The 20325-nt window shown below is 40.4% G+C and overlaps 1 protein-coding gene across 3 annotated transcripts in view; it reads left to right on the forward strand.

The window, feature by feature from the left end:
* LOC149155597 (Calcineurin-like metallo-phosphoesterase superfamily protein) overlaps nt 1-20325 on the forward strand; it is a 521819-nt gene that overhangs the window by 66484 nt on the left and 435010 nt on the right. For 2 of the 3 annotated variants that reach the window (XM_089445785.1, XM_089445783.1), the window contains exon 2: nt 18154-18381. The exons of the other annotated variant lie outside the window; for it this stretch is intronic. In XM_089445785.1, coding sequence (XP_089301911.1) covers nt 18154-18381 — 228 coding nt within the window. The remainder of the gene's footprint in view (nt 1-18153; nt 18382-20325) is intronic. 3 annotated transcript variants of the gene reach the window in all.

Genomic DNA, 20325 nt, shown 5'->3' on the forward strand with positions numbered 1-20325 from the left:
GTCAAGGCAATTTCATTCACACTCCCATGTCATCAAAGGTCCACCAACATGTTGACCACATATATTCCCGCCATAGATATGACATGGATCCCGTAGTATCCCGCATCGGAATGCATGAGGAATATGCCAATGTTCAATGGAAATCCGCATTCCGTAGCCAATCACATTGTAAGGTTCATGAGGCATGTTCCAAGGCAAAATATAACTCAACCTTGTGACCAAATGGATTTGTTTGTCTTATCCATTGCCCCAAATACCGATTGACTTGAGTTACGCAAACCTAAAATCCTCTCTTCCCTCTCAATGTTGGTTGTGCACTTCCTTTTACATGAATGGATGGATTTGCAAACTAATGAAGAAATATGCCAAATGTTGGACGGATGCAGTTATTGAATATGGTTATATACTTGAGGAAAAATATCCTGATTTGTCTCCAAATCATCAAGAACAAGTGATTGATGCATGCCTTGAGGATTGTGTCGCAAAAGATACTCATGAATTGGAAAGCATGTCCTCCGGGGATGATGAAGAAGAACTTGACCTCGAGAGCCTTCAGGTATTGCAAGAATGGATGATGGAATATGAAGAGTTTTGCAAGCAATTGATGGCTAACCTCGAGAGCCTTCAGGTATTGCAAGAATGGATGATGGAATATGAAGAGTTTTGCAAGCAATTGATGGCTACATATAACTCCAAAGATATTTTCTCCCACTATTGTGAGCAATCGGAAAGGCTCCGTAACATGAAGTGTGAATATAACAAGAGTCCTATCGATGACCTTCTTCTTGAAGCATTCTATCAAAATCATGTAGTAAAGACCTTTGATAGCATTCTTTGAGAATAGATGGAGGAAAAGTCCTCCCTGTCTAAAGAAGAGAATGAATTGCATCCTAACCAACATCAAATATATAGTGAAGAATGGGATGATTCTGAGGAAGATCATGATAGTCAAATAAATGAAGAATCTATGAGTGACTTTTGGGCCGTTGATTAGGGAATTGGGTATGATTATAAAAATGAAGACCCCATAGTCTCTCAAATCCATAAGAGTGAGCTCATGAAAGAAGAAAATGCTTTGCCCCTTCTGAATAAAAAAGTTGGCCCTTCCTAGTGATTGGAAGGGTCTCTTCTTTATGTTCCAAGATGATTCAGTCAATGAAATTGTGGGTAATTTTTATGACTCTAATGTAAAAGAAATTGAGGAAGATTCTCCCTTTAGCCATGCCACCGATAAAGGGTTTTTCTTCATGTTTGAGCATTCCTTCCCTTGTTACGTCCTTGTCCCGAAAATAGATGTTTGTGATGAAGTTCATTCCCCTAGTTTTGATGAAGAATTGGTTTCCCCTAAGAAAAACCAGGAATCGTGGTTTTTCCTCAAATACAATGATGAGTCCACTTCTTCTTTTCCCAGTGACAAAAATAATATCATCCTAAATGTGTTTGAGACATTCACTCCTTTTCTGGAGGGGGATAGGCCCTAGATAGTTCTTCATCAAAGATTCATATACTTGATCATTGACATTTCTATCTTCTGGTTAGAGGATCAAATTCAATCCTCTCAGTTGGTGTCTTTCCCTTCTTCCAAGGTTCCTTTCTAAATCATGTGGGTCTCTTGTTTACCCACCTCCTGCCCCGTAACCCGTCATATCATTATTCCCATTTGTATGGTTGTGTCCATTGCAAAATTAATCATGGAAGCATGCATTATTGTATTGGTCAATTGAAATGTTGGTTGCATTGGATCTATGATTATACCTAGCACTTGACATTGTATTTTATGCGTGTTAGAGTAGGATGCATTGCATGCGAATTTTCTCATTAGAACCAACATGATATGAAATTTCTCATGGTAGACTAGCTGCATTTAGATTAAATTTGCATTTTTTTACTTTCCTATTGATTTTACAGCCTAACACTGAGCATGGGTGATCATAAGACACCACACAAACATGTTGCCCCGTGTGCTTGGTCTTTGATATGTGCAGGTAATAGGTCTATGGTTTCAAGAGATTGCTCGTGTTCTCATGACCTCCCGTTCGAGTGGCTTCATGTGCTTTTCTGAGAGCTCATGTCCCAATTGGAGCCAGATGTTACCCACCACCTGTGGGTAGTATGCATAGGAGAATTTTTTTCTCCTACATGGTCCTCAGTCAGCAGCCCCTTACAACCCCTAGATAGCTCGATGTGCCATTTTCTCCGCTGCCTGATCCATCCATTGGTCCTTTGCCCATTTGTTATGAATGTATGTTTGAAGGTGGGCCTCCCAACCCCAAAGGTATGGATTTTCGTTGGTATAGTTGAGTAATTTTCCTTACTTGACATCGACACTTTGGGGCATGAATTGGTGGGGGGATTTGGTGGAAAGAGTGGGTTAGGCTTGTATTTTTGTCTCCACTGCTCGATTTCGTGGTTATCCTTCTATCCTAGTCCCTTGGAATCTCCTTTACTGACCATTTGGCTTTTGGGTTGGCACTACATGGGAAATCCCGATTTTGGTTGCATGGTCCCGCCCGCTTCTCGATACCACCTACATCACTCCTTTTCCACCCATTTTAGCACCAATCATCTATTTTCCCATTCGGATCCACATGTGTCCACTAGGTCCACATCAATGTTTTTAAAACCGGAACCGGTGACCGGACGAGTCCACCTAATGAACCGGTTTACTGACCGAAACCGGTCTAACTGGGACTGGTTTGGTCTAAACGAACCAGTTTTAAAAAAATACATTAAATAATTAATTTTTAATGAAACAAAACTATTTTTAAGATGTAAAACCATGATTCCAAGCCAACAGAGACAAAATATGCAAAGTTGGCTCATTTATATACTATGTAAAGGTGAATATATCAAAATGGCACCGAGTATAATACATATCATCGACGAAATAGCAAAATACATAAGAAATGAGGCTCTAAATGGCCTATAAAGTCCAAAAACAATGTTGCAAGCTATGAGGCCATTGGCCTACTACAAGTCTACAGTGTACACATGATCAATCATCAAGTTCATCACCACTACTAGACACAGGATCATCATCAGGAGCTACATAGACATCATCTGGTTCAGAGTTTGAGGATGCCTCAGCCTGATCTGCAACCTCAGTATCAATGCCACCAATGACAATAGGAGTGGACCTAATGGAAGCATGAGTTTGTCGACCTGCATGACTAGTGCCTTCCATTGGTTCTTTGCCTTTACTTGATGCCGCTACTGATCCTAGTTCTGATGCCACCACATACTCTGCATCATCCCCCGCTAAAGCCATGTCGATATCAAAATCAGCCTCAAACATAGGTTCTTCAGTCTCCTCCACCCATTCTGATGTTGGATCAATATCGTCCAACACAATAGGATCTAGATCAGGAGTTTTGCTCATCATTTGGAGCTCCGATTGCATTTATTGTTTACCCCCAAACCATGAAATCCTGAAAACCATTAAGTCTGCTGAATTTTGAATGAAATCTAAAATTCTAGTTTCTCCATATGAAATCCAATGAGGTCGAAACCACTCTTAAACATCCTGAGTCATTTCATGGTAATGTTAAAAATTTAAGTAAAAGGATGAAAATGAAAATTAAAGGAAATGTCACTTTTACTTTAAGAATTTAACATTACCATTAATTGCCAACATTGTTAGGGTTGAAACACCCTTAGTTTCCCCCCAAAACCCCTGAAACACAATGAAAAATATGTTTTTTTAACTTTACGGTGGGCGTGCCTAAAACCGGCCGGTTTTCACCGGTTAGGGCAAAAAAATGGCGAAATGGCCTTTCCAACCGGGTTTTTTGGCCGGTTTAGACCGACGGCCTTGCTAACCGGCCTGTTAGACCGGTAATCGGTTTTTAAAAATGGTTTTGAAAACACTGGTCCACATAGGGTTAGCCTCCCCCTCTCCTTGTCTGCACCTTGGGTCGGGCCTAGAATGATGCCCCTAAGGTTGATGCGGCAAAAAAAGAAAAGAAAGAGCATAATTTGGCCACTCTCAACAGGAAATGTGCCACAAAATGCAAAATATGGCTGGGACACACAAATTTAGTGCATTGGTAAAAGCCAAACATGACCTCTACGCCTTATCCATGGTCATCGCCCTAGTTCCTATTGGCCCTAGATGAGGCCCCCTTTATCATTAAGGAACCCATGATTTTCCCAACCCCTGGTGGGCGATGAACCACCCCACCTTAAGGCGGTATCCACTGCTACATATTACACATCATGCTTTCATTCCCTGGAGCCCCGAGCAGTTATGAAGAAAAATCAATAAAAGGAAGAAGGCATATGAAGAAGGATGGAAAAAAAACAAAGGTCGGGGTAACTCATGTACCATGATTTTCTCCCTCCTACACTCACATACCCAGGTGTGGGCTTCCCTTATTATAGCTACTCGTGAACCTTGACATGTGGTCTGGATGATTCCCCTAACCCCCACTCTATTCCATTATTATATCATTTGCCACATACTACTTAAAGGACGTACAATGGACATGTCAACCCCTTTAGAGGTTGAAACCACATAATAGGGTCCTTGGTTAACCCCATATTGAGTTTGGAGACACTTGTACATGCCAGAGCCCACTATGGAAGGGCATGCCACCATGAAATGTCCCATTGATCCCATGACTTGTGAGCTTTATTACTTGAGTATTCTAATGACTTGTTGTATTGGAGGACAAGGGGACGCATTGGTTCTTATGCAGGATTGCAGGTGGGTCTTCATTTGGGGCTTGGTCTCACTATATGGGGTCCTAGCCCTCCAGAAGGCCACATTGGCACTCGTAGGGTGAGCATTGAGAGCCACGAGCCTCGACTATAGCAGATATTACTTCATGGATCCCCAACACTAATCATTAATTGCTCGTGTTCCACCTTTTTGGATGAGGATGATGCATCTGGTCCACCATGCCCAGCGTACTCCATACTTACACCATACACTTGGTAGATGTTCCAAGATTTAGAGGATGTCTCCCACTGTAGAGGGAGGGCTTACATCATCATCCTAGCCCTTACATATGGTCTACAAACATTTTTTATCCACTTGGAGACCCATGAGGATATCCTTGTGCCCCCACAGCCACTTGGGAGCACCACAGGTCCTTGTTTGAAAAACAAGGGGCCAATCCCTTGTCCACTATGTTGGGAGTCCATTTCTACATCATGGCACCCTTTGGACTTCATTAGGCCTCCTCAAAGGCTCAACGACTCACTCTATTCATTATTAGACCCTCTTGAGAGGCTTATTCTATGTTATTGAGCTATTTGGTGGGCTTGTCACCAAAAGTATTGCTATTATACACATTATTTTATTTTAACAACTCAATTAGGCCAATTTAGCTAAATCGAATTCATTAGAGAGTGTATAAATAGAAGTGAGACGCTTCATTTAATTATCACTTGGATTGGGTTATCTCCCCTTGTGAGAATTTTGCTATCCTTCTTGGAGGACGAGTTTGGATGAATGGATGAATTTTGATGTTTGGATCTCTTTCATTTTGTCTTGTAGCTTCTCTATTGGCATATCTTGATGATTGGATATACTCTTTCTTACATGTAAGTGTTATTTTATTGCTATTCTTGTTATTCACTATTGTCACATGCATGTTGCTGGGATTTTCTCTATAATGGGCTGAAATTTATTGCTTTTCTTATGCGAAATTGTAGGAATTTGATCTTTTATAGCGTTGCATCATGTCATGGGCCATGTGTTAAGGTCCAACCCTAACCCATTTATTTATGTAATAAGCTCAATGGGCCGAGTCATAGTCATAGTTAGTTAGAGAGTAAATAAAGCCCACATTAATAATTGTAAGTGGTTGACTCGTATTAGAGAAAAGGGACCACAGTTGTAAACGAGCCATAGTTAATAAATAAAGTGGTTAACCCATGTTATGCAAGGGACCACTAGTAGTTAGGGTTTTGGATGTCATGTAGCTATAAATAGTCTTAATTAGTAAAGGAAAGATCATCGAGTCGTATTGTAATCGAGCTCTGCTCTGCTAGAGGTTGCCCCCTTGAAGAGGCAAGTGAAAATTGAATCTATTTCTGAATAATAAAATACTTGTTGTTTTTATCATTTTATTCTGTGTTCTTGGTTATATTGCTTCGCATTTATGGTATTCTGGAATTTCTTGTAGGTCAAGAGCATAACAAGTTGTATCAGAGCACTTTCCAGGGCCGGTTGTACTTCCAATTTTCACAAAAAAAAATTAGGCTAGAGACGTGTTCCAATGTATTTAAACCACAAGATTTGTCGTTAAACGCATAAATTTGCGGATTTTGGGAGGCATGCATGCATGAACTACAAGAGGTGGTCACACTTTTTGGACTCCCTTGCAACCCCTGTGGGTACCCCTTCGAGTAGTAGCGCATTAGACAAAACCACGCACAGACTGCACTTCCACATACCCTTGGGTATATCGGAAGCCCCCTAGGCTCACCTGAAACCTAGCCTTAGATAAGACATCGACCGTCTTGTTGCTACAGTACACTAAGAACAACACTTGCGGAACCCAATAGACAGATCTGATTCAAATTAGAGTTTCCGTGCTTACAGTCAACAATCAAAGTTTGCAGTCAACTGTCAAAATATCTTAGGTCACAGCCGAATAGAGCGAGTGACCATGCAAGCGGCTGTATCTCTCCATTCGCAAGGACCACCCTATCATGCGAGTGGCTGTAGCTCTCCAGCCGCAGGGAGCACCCTATCATGCGAGCGGCTACAACCGAGAATTCCCTGTTCCAACCCCGTGGCTACAAATCAAATTTTCTTCTTCACACATGCAAGCTCAGACCCTGTGATTTTGGACTTGTACGAACCAATTTCGCAAACCAAGCTCAAACCTGTGCAAGCCAAAACCAAAGAAGAGCGAGAAGAATAGCTTTTTGATGATATCCAAATGAGGTTCACTTGACTTGTATTTATATGTTTCCAAAGGTGTCCAATTTCTCTTTAAAGCCGACTTGTTTTTTTTGTGCTTGTGTGGGTTTCCTCTTTAAAAATATATTTTTCCTTGACCAAATTAAATTTGTCCAAGGGCTAGGAAGGGTCTTTCTTGATGAGGAAGACTATCTAAAGGAGGGAATTTGTCTATGAGTTGCCAAATTAACAACTAGGCTAGGGCATAGGGCCAATTTCAGCTAGGGTTGAAGTGTTGGCTTGTTTTGAGGTTGTTCTTGCTAGTTGGACCTTACCACATCTAAATCTTGGATTTTTCATGGTTGGAATAGCCTTCTCGAGGTTGACATTTCAAACCCTAGGCAATTCTACCCTAGGAAACCCTAATCTAGCATTAGGGCTTCAACTTAGGGCTTGTTGAATGTTTGTGGCTCTCTTTTTGTTGATCATAACTTTCTTACAAGCCTTTTCTTGGTCTTATATACCTTAGTGTGCTATTTGTATTGCATATCATTCAAACACAAGGCTATAAGCCCTTTTTGTAGGTTCTTTGTAGGGTACGCTATTCCTTTTCACATTGGATTGAGCCTTGTTCTTAGTTTGAGTTCCTTATCTGATCCTATTGAAGTTGTCACCTTTGAGCTATTGACTTAGAATATTTGTTAGGTGACTTATACTGGGAAGCCTCCCTTGTGGTGAAATTCCACTAAAGAGTAGGAGGTGGAGTGTTGAGGTGATAGTGGCCTTTGTGAAAATTTCCAAATCTAATACACTAGAAATCCTGCTGTAGTAAATTGATTTGCATTACCTACTTGTATTCTTCATTAACAAGTTATTTTCAGAAATATTCAAAAAATATTAATGCAAATACACTGCAGCCTACACCACTATACAGAAGACAACCACACAAAGAACACACTTATTTTTGGACTAAACGTCCCCAGAAAAACCCAATGCGGGAAAACTGGTGCAGCAGAGATGAAGGTTTTATTATTAAGGAGATTTCTGAATACAACTAGGGTGCTAAATCCGGCTCACACGACAGAGAATAAACTCAACAGAAGTACCTCTATCCAGAGAGAGATATTTTGGCGAATCTAGCAACTGGATGAACAAACCCCACAGGTGACTCTGTTGTCCCCAGTGCTGTGTAGCAATGGCTGCTCTCAGCTTTGCGCTGGAATTGTGTCACTTGCTCTAGGGGCTGCATTACCCTCTCAGTGAAACTTCCTGGATCAAAAATCGATTTGCTGAACTGCTGCCCGATTTGCCTCACAGAAACCCCGATGTTGCCTCTAAGTGACTGTGTCAGCTCCTCTAGCCTCTGCGTCACCCTTCTAGAGCTGCGTTGTCTCTCTCTGGTGCTGCTCTGCCTCTCTGCAATGTATTCTCAGCCTTGGATAGAAGTCCCTTTGCCGAACTGCCCCTCTTTGCACTAGAAGCTCACTCTGAAATCCTCAGCAAACCACGCCCCAAATATCAAATTAGCTCAAGTGTTGCTGTTTGTGTGTGTTCTCCAACTGACCCCAAGCCTTCCTTTATACTTTTCTTGTTGAGAAATCAACAGTTGTGGTCTAATCTCTAATCAATGACTAAGATTAAATTAGACTTGATCCTCGTCTCTTAGAAGCTTCTCACACATGTTTTCATTAATACCCATTAATATTTTAATTTTCCCAAGTTTAGACTTAGGAACCCCATTAAAAATATTAATTATTTTAATAAAATACAATCCGGGTGGAATTTCACCAAACGATTTCTGGGTCTTGGAGATCTCATGTGTTCTAGCCCCTCCACAAAATTTCAAAGCCAGAGCACATCCGATGCCTACCCAAAAATCAACAGCCTCTACCCCATTGTTGTAGCCTAGTCTATCCCATGTCTTGTGAGGCCTCACACAAGTCCTGCTAGATTTTAAGGCAACAAATCCAAAGGGCACATGCATTTGTGTCCTTTATATTAAGAAACACAAACAACACTTCATATTGTATAAGTTCTTCTCTTGAAATATTTGGGTGCTAAGCACCTCTTGTGCATAATGTTGGTGTTTAGAAACGTTTATTGATAATTATGGACTATTGTGATAGATTTTTGTTCTCATTGAGTTCATGGGCTTGCATGTTGCATTTATAAATTCCAATCTACCATAGCAACTTAGCAAGCATGTAAATAGTACACAGGTGAATAGTTCATTCAACCAATCCAATAGATCCACAAACAAAGACAAAATTTCCTCCCTTGTTAGAATGTTTATACTATTTAGATTTTATAAGCATAGTACAAGCAGAGACATAATGCACATTTTTTCTCTTATTAGTTTAAAGTTGGGAATGAGGTCTACCTCCATCTGCAGAAAAATTGCATTAAAGGTGAAGTTTAACCTCGCTGGTATGCTTTGTACACCATCATCATGATAGCTCTTGATAACGCCTTTGCTTTTGATATTCTTCCTATTTTTGATATGTATCGAGTTTTCAATGCTGAACCTCTTTAGTTGTGCTTACTGCTATGTATGGTATATTTTCCTATTTTTGTGTTGGATATCTGATCCGGGAATTCTACTTCTACAGGTATGATGCCTATTGTTGCTCAATTGTACATGAGATTGCGACAATGCTTAGGGCAGGGGTGCCTACTTTTCTTAAGCTATCTTCTAATTGCAGGCTAAGGGGAGTAGTCCCTATGGATGGGATGATAAGCAATCTATTGAGAACCAAGTAGTCAAGGAGACACAACTGAATGGCCTACCAACTTGGTTAGAAATTAGGAAGCAAGTATGATTATTAAGCACTATTTGACTAGATACCTCAATATTATAAGTTCAAGACTAGTGCCTTTAAAGATTAATTATTTGCACAATATGAATTAAATTTCCATGTCACCAGATGGACAACTGCTGCAATATACAAATTCTATCCTAAATGAAATGCAGGACCTAAATGTTGAAGTTTCTAAGTTTACTTAGTTAGAAACCCTCCATGCACTTTATCTGATTTATTCCTACCTACTTGTTATTTTCCTTAACAAGTTATTTACAATGTAAATACTGAAAATAAACACTAGTGCATGCTCAACATATTACAGATCAGCAACTAAAAAGAAACAAAAACAAACGCACCATGTGACACCATTATTTTTGGATTAATGTCCCCGGAAAAACCAATGTGGGAAAACCGGTGCAACTATTTGAGGGTTTTCTTATTAAGCAATATCAGAGTACAATCTGGGTGCCGAAACTGGCCTACCCAACAGAGAATTTCCTGAGCAGTAATACCTCTCGGTTTCTGACAAATCTACTTGCTGAAACCCCAGATAATCCTTTCGGCAGATACTCAGCACCAATTTGCCCCAGAAACCCCAGCGTCTGCCCAATCTGGCCCTGCGTCAGCTCTCTGAGCCTCTGCGTCAGCTACGCTGGCCTCTCTGGTGCTCTGTGCAACACTTCGCTGCCTCTGTGTGGCCCTGCGTGAGCACTGGCTGCTCCTGTGTCACTCTCTCTAGCTGCTATGCTGCTCTCCCAACACTGTCTCTGCCTCTCTGTCTCTCTATACTCAATGCCCCTCAGTTTCTCTCCAATCACTGATTCTATCCCTCTTAGCAAACCTCGGTCTAGAGAATAGAATCACTGATCACTTTGGTGTGATCTCCAAGTGACCCTCAAGCCTCCTCTTGTACTTTTCCTGTTGACATATCAACGACTGATATTAAATCCCTAATCAACGGCTAAGATTAGATCTGGCTTGATCCATGTCTTTTGGACCACTCTAACATAGATTCATATTAATACACATTAATATTTTATTTTCCCTAAGTTTAGACTTAGGGACTTCATTAAAAATATTAATTATTTTAATATCTCCTGATCTGTTTAAAATCTATCCAAACCCTTTCTGGGTATTGGAGATCTCATATGCCCCACCCTCTCCACCAAATTTGTGGCTAGAGCATATCCGATGCTACCCCAAATCAACACTCCATCTTAGCGAGGACTGTGCTCTAGCAATACTCCTCACTGATTATTACTTTGATCATCCGGGATCGGTACCTGTGCTGATGCTAGGCCTTCCTGCCCAACATCCTCTGCACTACTGCATCCTGTACTGCTTCACATGGTTCTGCCACTGCCACTGCTGCATCTGTATGATAGCTCCCTTTACATCTGTGCTGCTGTTGGTCCTTTCTCCCAGCACTGCATCCGCACTGCACCTCCTCTCATCATGCTGCATCGTGTTGCCCACTGTTGCACTGCAACTCAGTTACTGAGAAGTAAGTAACTGATCTCCCAACTAACCTCCCTGTTGGGCTAGAGACACCCACTGATGCTGAAGCTCCCTCTGCCGCTGACAAGTGGTCCCTCTCTGACCTCTACACTACTGCAACAACTCCCTGCATCTTGCACCGTTGCACACCTCTCTGTGCCTCTCGCACTGCTGCAGCTTGCTAGCTCTGCGTTGTCTCGCGACTTCTGCATTGTAGCTCTCTTTGTCGCTCCATCCACATCCGTCTCTACCCACATAGCCAGTCCTACTACTCCTCTTCGGGGCTCCCGTAGCAAGGTCTAATCCAAGAGGCTGGGTACCTCGAGGAACCTGCTCCTCATCGCCTGTAGTCCATCTGACTACAACTCGATGTCTCCCCACCTCCACTCAAGTGGCGTGTGTGCACTCATGGCACAGTCATCGTCTATCAAAACTTCCTTCTCTGCCTGTGTTGGTGCTGCCTTAGTCTCGGAAGACTCTTCCTTACTCTTCTTCCTTGGACACTAGGTCGCATAATGACCCAGCTCCCCATAGTGGAAGCACTTTATCTTGGAAAGATCCTTTTTCTTCCGCTTTTCCTGCTTTCCCTCAAATGCTAGGGCCACATCTTCCTCCTCCTGCTTGAATTTGATCCCTTTGCTGCTGCTACTTTCTTTGACTGCTGTTTGATCTCTTCCTGGCGAAGAGCTGCCCACATCTCGTCCCAAGGTGGAAGTGTTCCTCTGCCCAGTATACTTTGGACAAACACTTCCCAGTCTTCTGAGACAGCATTCAGGGCTGTCCTCACTGTTAGCTCCTGATCCGGTGTCGCTCCTATAATAGTCAACTGATCTCAAATCTCGTTCAGTCCTCCGAGGAAGGTGTCAATCGATTGTCCCTTCTTCATCTGATATGACCTCATCTGATTCTCGAGCAGTGTTCTTCTCTCCACAGAAGTATGCTGGTACAACTTCTTGAGAGCCTCCCACATCTCAAATGCTATTTCCTTCTCGGCTATGTGTGGTACTACATGGTCCTTGACCCCATCAAGGATAATGCTCTTGGCCCTTGCCATCACTTCCTCGTACCTATCATTATCAATGGGGTCGACTGGGACAGCTATTACCTTCAAGGCGAAGTTCTTGACACGATTCGTGTCAAGTACAGATAAGATTCTGGCCTTCCAAGCTGCGAAGTTCGATGCTCCATCCAGTCTATCCTGGTCTCTTACTCTGTGTAGTGCCATGATGCTCCTCTACTTCCCTCTTGGAAGTTCTCTATTCGACTCCTCTGAGTCTCTACTTCCCGTCTAGAAGTTCTCTTTTGGACTCCGTCTGAGTCCTGATTTCCCTCCTGGAAATCCTTTTGCCGCTTGTCGAGATGCCCCCTACTCTGATCGTCTTGTGCAACCACACTACTGATTCGGGTTCCTCGGCTAGAAACCCTCGGTAGTAACTCCTCTGCCCTTGCTCTGTCAGGTACTGTTCTGACTACAGTACCTCACCAGCTCCACTCTGCAATATTCTTGCAGCTTTCTAAACCCTAGCAACTGCCTCTCTGTGGACTGCGTCAGCCCCTCTGCCTCACGTTGGCCCTGCGTCACCCCGGATGGGTCTGCATCATCCTTGGGAGGCCCTGCGTCAACCCTTTGGCCCTCCGCGTCAGCAATGTTGGCCTCTCCGAGGCTCTGCGCAGTTCCCGGCTGCCTCTACGTGGCCCTGGCTGGCTCCGCGTCACACTCCTTGGCTTCTGCGCTGCTAGAAACAACTTCTGTCACCGCAGGACAACTGTTTTTTGCTGCTATTGCTCCGCTCGGCTAATATCTTTTAGTCCTCCTGTGATCTGCAATCACGCTCTGATACCATGTTGAAGTTTCTAAGTTTACTTAGTTATAAACCCTCCATGCACTTTATCTGATTTATTCCTACCTACTTGTTATTTTCCTTAACAAGTTATTTGCAATGTAAATACTGAAAATAAACACTAGTGCATGCCCAACATATTATAGATCAGCAACTAAAAAGAAACATAAACAAACACACCATATGACACCATTATTTTTGGACTAATGTCCCCGGAAAAACCTAATGTGGGAAAACCAGTGCAGCTATCTGAGGGTTTTCTTATTAAGCAATATCAGAGTACAATCTAGGTGCCGAAACTGGCCTACCCAACAGAGAATTTCTTTAGTAGTAATACCTCGGTTTCTGATAAATCTACTGGCTGAAACCCTGGATAATCCTTCTGGTAGCTACTTAGCACCAATCTGCCCCAGAAACCCCACTGTCTGCCCAATCTGGACTACGTCAGCCTCTCCTAGCCCAGCGCTGGCCTTGCGTCAGCCTATCTTGGCCTACGTTAGCTCCAGGAGGGTCAGCTCTCTAAGCCTCTACGTCAACCTATCTTGGCCTACGTCAGCTCCAGGAGGGTCAGCTCTCTAAGCCTCTGCGTCAGCTACGCTGGCCTCTCTGGTGCTCTGCGTAGCACTTAGCTGCCTCTGCGTGGCCCTGTGTGAGCACTGGCTTCTCATGCGTCACTCTCTCTGGCTACGTTGCTGCACTCTTGGCACTATCTCTGCCTCTCTGTCTGTCTGTACTCAATGCCCCTCAGCTGCTCTCCGATCACTGATTCTATCCCTCTTAGCAAACCCTGGTCTAGAGAATAGAATGACTGATCACTCTGGTGTGATCTCCAAGTGACCCTCAAGCCTCCTCTTATACTTTTCCTGTTGACATATCAACGGTCGAGATTAAGTCCCTAATCAATGACTAAGATTAGATCTGGCTTGATCCATGTCTTTTGGACCACTCTAACACGGATTCACATTAATACACATTAATATTTTATTTTCCCTAAGTTTAGACTTACGGACTTCATTAAAAATATTAATTATTTTAATATCTCCTGATCTGTTTAGAATCTGCCCAAACCCTTTCTGGGTATTGGAGATCTCATGTGCCCCAACCTCTCCACCAAATTTCGTGGCTAGAGTACATTCGATGCTACCACAAATCAACACTAAATCTATGTGAGATGCAAATTCTTGGTAGATTTTAGTTATATGCCTAGTCTAGATATATCCTTTCCCTCAATTCTTTTGAAGCTAGTTCCGAACGCAATTTGTAGAGAGAATTCCAAAGGAAGGAGGCTAAGGCCTCATTAACGATACTTCCCGTGGAGTTCTAACCACCAGAGTGCCTTCATTTGTACAAGGGATTACCCACACTGGAACTACATGGTCACCGTGTTAACTATGGATGAGGGTCTAGACTTGGCAAATTGTGTGAGAAAGGTGGCCCTATCTTTCTTACAACCAAGCTTATGTTTGGAGGTATATTTTAGAGATGCACTTCTAAACTTAGAATAAATATGCATGATGTGAGTGATTGCTTCAATGTGATTATTAAATGTGCCAAGTGTTTCAAAAAGATTAAATCAAAATGCTTACAATGATATTCAACACAAGATGACAAGAGCAAGTAAATAAATAAATGGAACACTTAGAGAGGGATTAGAGATTATCTCAATGAAGCAAGATAAATAATTCCAATGAAACACAATTAGCAATTCCAATTTATCCAAAATACTTGTTAGAGCTTATTAATGTGTCAATAAGATCAATTCTTCTTATGATTCACAATTAGGCTCAAGAACAAATTTAGAGCAATTTATCACTCATATCATAAGTCAATGAAGCACAATAAATGATCTTAGACACAATACAAACAAGCACAATAAGATATTGCTAACAGTGATTAACAATGGATGCTAGACAACACAAATGCAATAATGCAACGATGCAAAACGCAAAGAGGAAACTTATCTATCTTAACAATGATAATGCAAGAAATGCAAGAGATAAGTCAATGCAAGACTTTTATGATTAATTCATCAATGAATTCCACACAATGATATTACTTTGAAATGTACCAGACTTGAGCAAATCAGACCAGCAAGCTATTATTGTTAAAACAGTCCCAAAATTGACATGAGAAGCTAGCAAACACAATTGTGATTAAGCTGTTAAGTGATGAGTGTTATTTCTTAGAGTTATTAGGCTTATTTAGAGGTGTTTTCAAGCTTCTTTAAGGTGATTTATACTTGATTATGCCACTGTGACATTAGTTTTCAGATCTGATCATTTAGGACAGTCAACAAAAGAGGCAGGGCTAGAGAGATCAAATGCTCAAGGCCTAAAGGCCTTGCTCCACTATTAAGCCTGCCAAGTTGATACAAGCTTGAGGCACCAAATGAAGTGTTTTGGCTATGATTTAGGCTTTAAATACCTGCAACCACAAATTGTTAGCTTGTGAAAAAGAAGGTCACCAAACCCTACGACCATAACAAGATGAGCGTCTTAGGGTAGCGGCTAAGGCAAATGACTTCAAAAATGGTGATGCAAGGCTTGCAACAATTGCAATACTCCCGCAAACACAAGGGATTAGCCCTAAAAAATAATTTAAATGACAAATTAAGCAAATGGTTAGGGCTTAGAGGCCCTTTAGGGCTGCGGCTAGGGCTAGGAGCCCTAGAAACTCTTGCCGCTAGGTCTAGAAATGGCCTTAAGGCTAGCGGCTACGGCTTATGGCCTAATTGAGGCTACAACTAGGGTAAAATGGCCCTATTGGGGCTGCGACTAAGGCATAGAGGCCTGAAAACCCTTGCGGCCACTACTTCCGAGCAAGATAAGTCAATCTCAAGCCCAAAATTGATCTCCAGCACCAAGAACCACCTGCAAAATCAATTTAGAAGGCAAATAATTAAAAGAATCGAGTTGCAAGATCAAACAAGCTCTCTAGGGCTAGCGACTTCTTCTTGGAGGCTAGGTGTTGCAATTTGAGCACTTGGGTCTTGTAGATCAGGCCCTAAAAGGCCTAGATCAGCCCCTTCTAGCTGAATGCAATTCCTCTTTTGGCTGGACAACCCCTCCTTAGGTAGAAATAGGGCCAAACCCTAGACTTCTAGGCTAGGTGAGGGTCTCTCAGCTCTTGCTTCAGATTTGTCTTTGAAATTTTGAGCTAATGACACTTGCAAGATAAATAAATAGAGCTCAAGACATAAGATCTAGAAATTTCTAAAATAAAACCCCAAAACTATTATTTACAAATGAGAAAAATAATATACAAGGGTTGGAAATAATTTACAAAATAATTTATAAATTATTTACAATAATATACAAGAAAATATTAGCCCTAATTAGTGAATAATTCATTTATAGCCCAAGTAGATTTTGAAAATAAATGATAGAAATAATTTGTATTTTAATGTACCAATCTAAACCCTGCTCAGTAAATTTTTAAATAAGCTAAGAGTTCAACCAAGATGTTATCACCTTGAAGTCCATGTACTTGGGTCACATCCAAGGGTTGAATATCTGAAGATATCTACACATAAGATAGACTATTAGTTCCATAGGGGCTTGATTCACACAAGAAGTCTAGAGATCTAGAGATACTTGCTAGATCTGCTAGGTTCAATGTGCTTTCTCTAACCCAATACCTAAAGCAAGATACCTGTGTTAATAGATAATCCAACATTTGGCAATGGAACAATAATCTTCAGTTAAAACAATTAGAGCATAAAAATAAATTCAACACATACTATGAATCATCAAGCGAAAATACACCTTGAATTGAAACCCCAAAAACTTTTTCTTAACGCAGAAATTCCAGCAAAGCTTAACTAAGTACAAAATATTTTCAACACAGTTCCAGATTACAATGAGGAGATTGAGAGCTTCCTTATATAGAAAAATGAGAGGGAATAACCCCTCCAAGTGGAAATAACAACTAGTTGCATCGATGCATGGCTTGATCTTGGAAGAATAAATCCGATCCCTTAATTAGCTGACACAAATCTCCAAAAAATTTCGACCCTCATTCATTGTGCTAGAGAGGTCAAACTTTGACTTCTGGAATATGGAAGACCTCCAAAAAATAGAATTTTTGTTACTTGTGCAAAATAATTATTTGCTTGGCCCAAAAAATCGATTTGCTAGAGAAAATAATATTTTGGGTCCAACGAATTTTTGGACTGGTTCCTTTTCGCCTACGAAATGAGGCATTTTATTTTTGACTTGAATTATTTTTCTTTGAAAATAGCCTCAAATATTTTTTGATGAATTTTCCACTTGGAGTGTAATTAATTTTCCTTTCATTTTATTTTTTGGATAATTTTTGGCTAATATTAATTTTATTTTTGCCAGAAATTAAGATTAAAAAGACTCAAGAGGGGATTAATTATTTTTCCACTCTCCAAGTGTATCTATAAAATATTTTGTTAATGGTGTTCTAATTACGAGGAGCTATTCATCAAAAATATTTCTAAACACAGTTTTATATCAAAATAATAATTCAACCCTTAGAAGGGGAAATACACATAGACATAAACCACTTGAGACTCAACCAAATTCTGCAACAAGACACATGATCTAGTATGAAAATGACATAGACTCCATTAACACTAGGACTCACCTAAGACCTTGTCAATGAGCTCCACCTTAGCTTTGGGGTATATCTGGGAGAAAAACTCTGCAAATTATTTGTGTTTACAAACACATATAATTTGGGGAGGTGAAAAAGCTCCTTGGAGTGAAACTCTTTGAGAAGAGTCATAGGCTTACCTAGGTGTTGTTACATGGCTTAATAGTCATACTAGAATCATTTTTACAATACAAAAGCAGAATTTTGGATTACAATGATGATATTGACTCAAATTTTTTTATCAGCGGCTTTATACTTCGCTTCTTGGACTGTTGACATGTACATGATCAACAATGCCTATACATATATATGTACCATATTAACCTTTTTGATGATAGGATTCAAACTTTATAGGCTTGAAATGTTCTTTTGATAGTAGTCTTAGCATTTACTAATAGAATTTTGTGTGTGATTGAAAAAATAAGTTATAAATAATTAATCAGCTCTTTCTTTAACTTTACTACAGCTATTGGAATTTCATTCTCAAATTCCTTACACTTTCTCTTTTCTACCATGTCAATGTACTTGTATGCATTTGCAGCCAATTTGGAATGCAATATTACAATTCAACCCACAACTTTTCATTTGGATGGGAGACAATATCTATGCGGACAACAAACAGAAATTGAAAATTTTTGGAAAAGAGAGGACAATTGGTCCCTGGAAAAACGTGGAAAGGTTTTCTCCCAACTCAGAGAAAGAAATGGAGTTTAGGTATAATCTTGCCAAGAGTAATCCCGGTTATTCACAGTTACGGAGGAGAGCTCAGGTGAGCACAACAATTGAACATCTAAATTTGTTGGACAATTGTATTTATTCAGATAGTGTGCACTATTTTGTCTTCCATTGATTAAATATATATTCTGGGACATTCATATTTCTCCTTTTCCATCTTCCAAATTTTACTGATTTTTTATTTCATTTTGCTCCCGTTTGAAGTGAAATTTTCCTTCTAGCAACTAAGAATTCATTCATCATGGAAATCATTCAGTCATGATCCATTATCATTGTATAATAACTAACCAGAACTGAGTAAATACTAAAAATATTATATGTTCTTATGCCACATCTATGTTTGCATCAAAACAAATCTAACTGCAGCTTATGAAATGCATGAACATCGTACAAGAAGAGCAATAATCTGAGGTAAATGTTCAGAATAATTAATAAGGGTCTCAACCAAGACTTTATAAAACTGCACTGTTGGAAAGGTCCACTAATGCAAGACTCAGGTAAATCTAGCTACCCAATCACAACATCACCGAGCAACACTAATCATTTAATAATAATGAATAAAAAAAGTGAAGTACATGTATGGCAAAAAATAGCTTAAAAACTTTGCTTATTCTAAAACAGGAAAATTTAATATGTATTAAAATAAGACTGCGACTGATATGTCCAGCAGGATAATACAAAAGTTAAATAGTAGGACTGTCATGAGCACTTAAAAATTTCTCAAAAGTTCAACATAACTGTCCCCTGTCGGCACTATCCCTTTTGTCTACAACTATTGGTAACTAGTCAGCATGTATATAACTGCACAAACTGTTTTACTAGAAATAAGACTCCAGAAAACATTACATCACTGAAGGATTAAAGAGGTAATTTCCACTATGGGATTCCATCTTGCTACCAACCTTTGATGAAAAGATGCCAGAAAACTGTTTCTTTGCTTGAATTGGATCTTGGTGAACAGTTTCTTCCTCCTTTGCCACGTATTTCCCACCAAAAGTGGGTAACCCATAAGAGAAAAGTTTTCTCCTCATTTAACAGACAGCCAGCCAGCAGCCCTATGATGGTCTGTAGATAGTGTTATGCCAAAGCTCTCCACCTATTGCTCTAGTCAATGTTCTTGCCCATCTAGAATTCTTCTTGAAGGAAGGTGGGTCATCTATCAACTGCTACTCCAACCATTTTGGCAATTATGTGCTTTCATATAATGTTACAGGCATATTGATATGAATCATGGGGCAGTTGGATTATTAACTACTCCTGATTGTATCCTGTTAATTTTAGTTAACAATGGTATGTTCTATGCTTAGCGCAATTTACTTCAATGTTCCTTTAGCAACCCAATAACAATTTCTAATTACTTCCAGTGGCAATCACATTAACCATTAATCACATTGACAGTGAATGCAGATAGAACATAAAACAAAATGCAGAAGTCAAGCCAAGACAAGAGAACACCGGATTTGGCAGATGCCAGGGAAAAACCGCAATGTGGAGAAAACCATTTGATCAATTCTTCTTATTATTATTCAATATTTCAGCAGAGAGAGAGAGTACAAAAGTCAAATTGACTAGCCCAATACAAAGTCAAACCAGCCCTGTCAAATTCTGCAGTCAACTGCAGTCAAACTTCAGCCCTAAATAGAAAGTCAACACTGGTCAAAACAGCAGTCAAACACCTCCTTTGAAGCTCGGTCAAAGGCAGTGAAACTCGGCCTCCAGCAGTGGTCAAAGTCAACTCAAAACTGTCACAAAAATTTTGGTCAAATTCAGTCAACCTGTGGTCAACTCTGCGGTCAAATAGGCCTGCAGTCAATGCAGGTCAAACAGCCCAGAAAACCTTGATTTTGAAGAAAGACAATGCTGCCTAAGAAAATCGAAATTATGCCCCAAAAACCGCAGTCAAAACTAGTCAAAATCACATCGGTCAACGCTGGTCAACGTTGGTCAAACTGTGAAATTTTGCAATTTCAGTTTGGCA

The sequence above is a fragment of the Pinus tabuliformis genome, chromosome 9 (assembly GCF_031772625.1).
Source record: "Pinus tabuliformis cultivar Carrire ecotype Pingquan chromosome 9, CPIR1, whole genome shotgun sequence".
In the NCBI taxonomy this organism is placed as follows: Eukaryota; Viridiplantae; Streptophyta; class Pinopsida; order Pinales; family Pinaceae; genus Pinus; species Pinus tabuliformis.